Below are 4,703 nucleotides of genomic sequence, written 5' to 3'. Positions count from 1 at the left end.
AATGATAGAAAAAGGTTCATTGTATTGTTATGTCACTTGAAAAGTCTTAATTTCTTTATATAAAAATCCAATTTGGCTCATAAAAAATTAAAATAAAATAATATTAAGGGGATTTTGTAGATGTAGCCTATATTATAAAACTAAACTAAGCAAGGAGCCTAACAATTATTATATTTTATATTTTTGTTGATTTATTATATTTATCAATGATATATTATTATATATCAATGATAAACCCCTTGTAAGTTTTCAAAATTTTAATGATAAATTAATTATACATCAATAATATACCTTTCATATATCAATATAAACCAGTCATATTCTCACATTTTTAAAAAATTAGTCCATATTTTGTCAGCACAAGAATTTTTTTTGGCAGTAAGTTAATTTATCCTAATATTAATTAATTTGTAAATTTAACTATATATAAATATTTTCCTAAATGGTTTACATTGTTGACAGTGTAAGACAATTAAAAATGAAATAAATAATTAAAATATTGCATACTTAATTAAAAAAATAAATAGTATATGGTAATTTATAGTGATATTATATTAAATATTTTACAATAAGCATTAATTTTATGATACTATCTCACTAATACAGGCAAAATCAATGGCATACCTGAAGGATAATATTCTTAGGGATAATATTAGTGCAATCCAACTTCCAACTTAAATAAGCTTGAAATTTTTTTAAAGTTGAGCCAAGGAAGATTGAACTTTTTTCACTCAACCAAAAATAATAATAATAATAATAATAATAATAATAATAACAACAAGATATATGACACAAATTCATACCAAATATTAATTAATCTCTTAATTTAGCTCATTTTGTACTCAAAGACTACATATATTTGTTTGCATTGTTATATATATTTTCTTAAAAAATTAAAAAGATTCATAATGTTATATTAAATTAAAATATATGGATGGCGTAAATGATAAAGCACATGGAACATGATCAATTTAGTTGATAAAAAGACTTGTTCATTTGTGAGATAAGGTGACAGATGCATTGTAAAACAAATTAAAAATATCTAATGTCTTTTCACCGTTTTTTCAAATTTAACCATGATCATTTTTTATGAAATAAGATACGGGATAATAATTTAATTTTTATCATTTTTATGATTGGACATGGGATAGGATTGAAACAATCTCATCCCATAAATACCTACTATCCATATTACTACTTATATCAAGTAGATACCATATTTAATCTTAGACTTTAATTTAAAAGGATAAAATAACCATTGGATTTAAGAGATATATTTCAATATATTTATACATGCCATATGATAAATAGATTAGATGATAATAAATGACAATTGACAAGTTTCTTATCTGACTGGCTCAAATTTAAGCATTGCAGGTCTAAATTGGAGATAACTCTTTTAAAGATATTTTATGTATTCATATATACTCAAATTTAAGACCTCAGTATTACTCATGCTACTTGAAATAATGCCTGTTAATAACAAGTGGCAAGTTTTAATATCCAATTATATAATATATTTATATAAAATTTACTATTTAATGATTGTACATATATAAAAATATTGTACTTGAAATTCGCACTAAGCATGTTGCCAGTTCCTATATAAATCATCACATAATCTAACAAAATTGAATTGCTAAAATATAAATTTGGGGGTCGAATCCTCTCCAAATCTTATTTTCTCCTTTTCTTCTCATTTTATCTGTACCCTTGAATAATAAAATAAATAGTTTAGATTTAATTGTTTCTTTACAAACAGATTTAATTATTTCATATAATAATTATCATATAAAAAGTAAATAAATTTAACTGCTAAAACTTTAGCTGCAGAATTCATAATTGTATATCATTATTGAACTTTTTATTTATTTATTTTATTAATATTGTAAATTGTGTAAGTTAAATTTTAACAGTTTAAAATTATTTATTTCTTTTGCTTGTTCTAAAGGAGTTATCCTTACTTCCTTAGCTTATTTTATGGTCTTAACTTCAACTCCAAAAATATATAATTACTTTAAATATATATGAAAAAGTTATCCAAAAAAATCAGTGATGTTGCGGTGAAAATTACGGCGTTACTTAGCTGGGGATTAGACGCAATCTGAGAAGCAGCGGCGAGAAAGGAAAAAAAAAAAATCCTCGCCGGGCAGGGACGCGCATGGAATGCACCGCTGAGAGGATATCCTTCCATAATAAATTCGAAAGACCATTACACTTTTTAACCTAAAACGATATTGTTTCAGATTGCGAAAAAACAAATACAAAGCCCAACCCCATGAATTGTCTGTAAACCCCATGGCACGCTTAATCCTAATTCTTCCATGATTCAAAGAAATTGGCTAATGCTACACGAGAGGATCCTCCTTCCCTTATCGCAGCCTCTGCTTCTTCCTTGGCTATCCCAACTCGCTTCCTCACAATCTCTCCAATCTCCGATTCCATCAACTCCCTCACTCGCTCCTCCACCTCCTCCGCCGTCACTACCCCACCCTCCTCCTCGTGCATCCACAGCGCTATCTTCAACTCTTCCACCATCACCATCCTATTCAGCCTCTGCTCCGCATACAGCGGCCAAGCCACCATCGGTACGCCAGCCACCACCGCCTCCAGCACTGAGTTCCACCCGCAGTGGGTCACAAACCCACCCACGGACCCATGGTTCAGCACCGCCACCTGTGGGGCCCACTTCTTCACCACCATCGCTCTTTCTCTGGTTCGATCCAAGAACCCCTCCGTTAGCAGCGAATCCAGATCTGGGTCTACCTGTGACGACGCTGCGAGGTTATGGATTTTCTCCGACGGAGGATTTCGTACTACCCACAAGAATCTTTGCCCGCTCCTCTCTAATCCACAAGCTATCTCCCGCAATTGCTCTTTCGAAAACACACCTAAACTCCCGAAACAGAGAAACACAACGCTTCTCTCAGGCTGCGAATCTAGCCACCGTAAACACTCATGTCCCGTGGCTCTTTCTTTATCGTATGCAATCAAAGGACCCACAGTGTAAATGGGAGGAGTTGGACTGTCAGAAACGCAAAGCCCATCGGAAATTTCTCGGAGACACTTGTGTTCCAAAGCTTCGAATGTGTTCACTATGATGCCAGCTGTTTTAGGCATAGTAGCAGCGACATTCAGGAAGTTATGATATGCTGAATCACTACGTTCAAGCAACGGTTTAATCATGTCCCCACTGGGTAACGGTGGGATTCCAGGGATGTTGAGAATGTTATTGAGATCTTTGATGCACTTGTCAGTGGTGCGATGGATGGTCGGAAAGTAGAGAAAGGCGGCGAGGCAGGCGGCGGGGCTGGTGAAAAAACAGTAAGCAGGGATTTGAAGTTTTGAAGCAAGAGTGAGAGCTTCGAAGCAGAAGGAGTCAGCGATGAGGGCACGAATGTTGTAAGTTTTAGAGAGAGAAATCAAAAAATCGTGGAAATTTGGGTTGTTGAGGCGAAGTACCTCAAACATTAGGGTTTCATGGTTAGGGGTGGAAGAGAATGAAGTAGGAAGAGAAACAGGAGGGAGGCTGTGGAAGACGATGGAGGGAGTGATGGAAGAAGATACAGAGGCAATGTAGTTGGAGATAGAAACGGCGTCGTATGGAGGAGAGATAGTGAGGATGTGAATGGTGAGAGGTGGACGATGATAGTGAGAGAGAATGAACTTGGCAAGCTCAACCATGGAGACAAGGTGGCCTCTAGCGGCAGTTGGGTAGAGAATTATTGCATCGTTGTTGGTCTCGGTATTCATGTTTGTGGATTTGCTTTGTCTGGTGACAGTTGGCTCTGACGGTGAAACAAAAAATCAGAGTTGTTCGAAACTACAATACCAATGGGGTCGGAGCTCGGAAGTGAGATGATTATATAGAATTCAAAATTCAAAAAACATTTTGTTTTTTAATAATCGTAGAAAGGAGGCTTTGCAAACGTACGTACATGTAAATTAAGTGCTAGAAAGGTTTTTAAATCATTAATCAAATTCTTATTATTAATTCAATCAACTTTTGTTGGCTATTAATTTGTTTTTATCCCCTGAATAGATCGATGTTTTCAAATTTGTTGTATTGTATTCCATTTTTTTATTCTGCTTATGTAGTGACAGTTTTTAAATAATATTTAAATTTAAATACTTTATTTTAAATTATATTTTTTATTATAAAAGACATAAATATAATGTGAGTCCTGTTCTTTAATGGCCTATTGTATATATCATTTATAAGAACTTATAAAAAATTTGATTCATTTTATACTTGTGCAAAGTTTGGAAAACACAATGTAATTTTATATGTTCAACATTGAATAAAATGTTCTTATAAGTTATAATATTAATAATTTAATAAGATTGATTTGTTAATTTAAAGAATATGAATTATAGCTTTATGAGAAATTAAAATTTTAAAGTTTAAAAAAATTAAATGAGAAAAATATAATATACATTCAACCGTTAGTTTCAATTTATTGTTTTAATTTTATCTAGTTACTTTCTAATCTTTTTAGCTTTAAAAGAAATAGTTATTTTATACTCCCTCTATTAAAAAATATAAAATATTTTTAATTGAATCTCACCTCTTAATAAAATAATTAATTATTTTTCAACTAACTATATTTTTTCATATTTATTCTTATTAAATATCCTACAATAAATATAAAGTTATTATTAATAAGGGTGCTTTTAGAAAGAAGGCAATAATTATATTTTAA

General features: G+C 31.7%; 1 protein-coding gene across 1 annotated transcript; it reads right to left on the bottom strand.

The window, feature by feature from the left end:
- Positions 1-2,128: 2,128 nt before the first annotated feature.
- Positions 2,129-3,905, bottom strand: LOC129294917 (UDP-glycosyltransferase 88A1-like). The gene has a single exon (XM_054933388.1). It carries the CDS (start codon positions 3,751-3,753, stop codon positions 2,314-2,316), a length of 1,440 nt encoding a protein of 479 aa, XP_054789363.1. The 5' UTR covers positions 3,754-3,905; the 3' UTR covers positions 2,129-2,313.
- Positions 3,906-4,703: the final 798 nt, after the last annotated feature.

The sequence above is a fragment of the Prosopis cineraria genome, unplaced genomic scaffold (assembly GCF_029017545.1).
Source record: "Prosopis cineraria cultivar Desert tree isolate PC_DT_omini unplaced genomic scaffold, ASM2901754v1 PC20, whole genome shotgun sequence".
Taxonomy (NCBI): Eukaryota; Viridiplantae; Streptophyta; class Magnoliopsida; order Fabales; family Fabaceae; genus Prosopis; species Prosopis cineraria.
Note: the sequence above shows the minus strand (reverse complement) of the source record. Positions and strands in the feature narration are given on the sequence as shown.

What these genes read in the sequence shown, in the direction of transcription:
- LOC129294917 (XM_054933388.1), bottom strand. Translation starts at nt 3,753, where the DNA reads ATGAATACCGAGACCAACAACGATGCAATAATTCTCTACCCAACTGCC.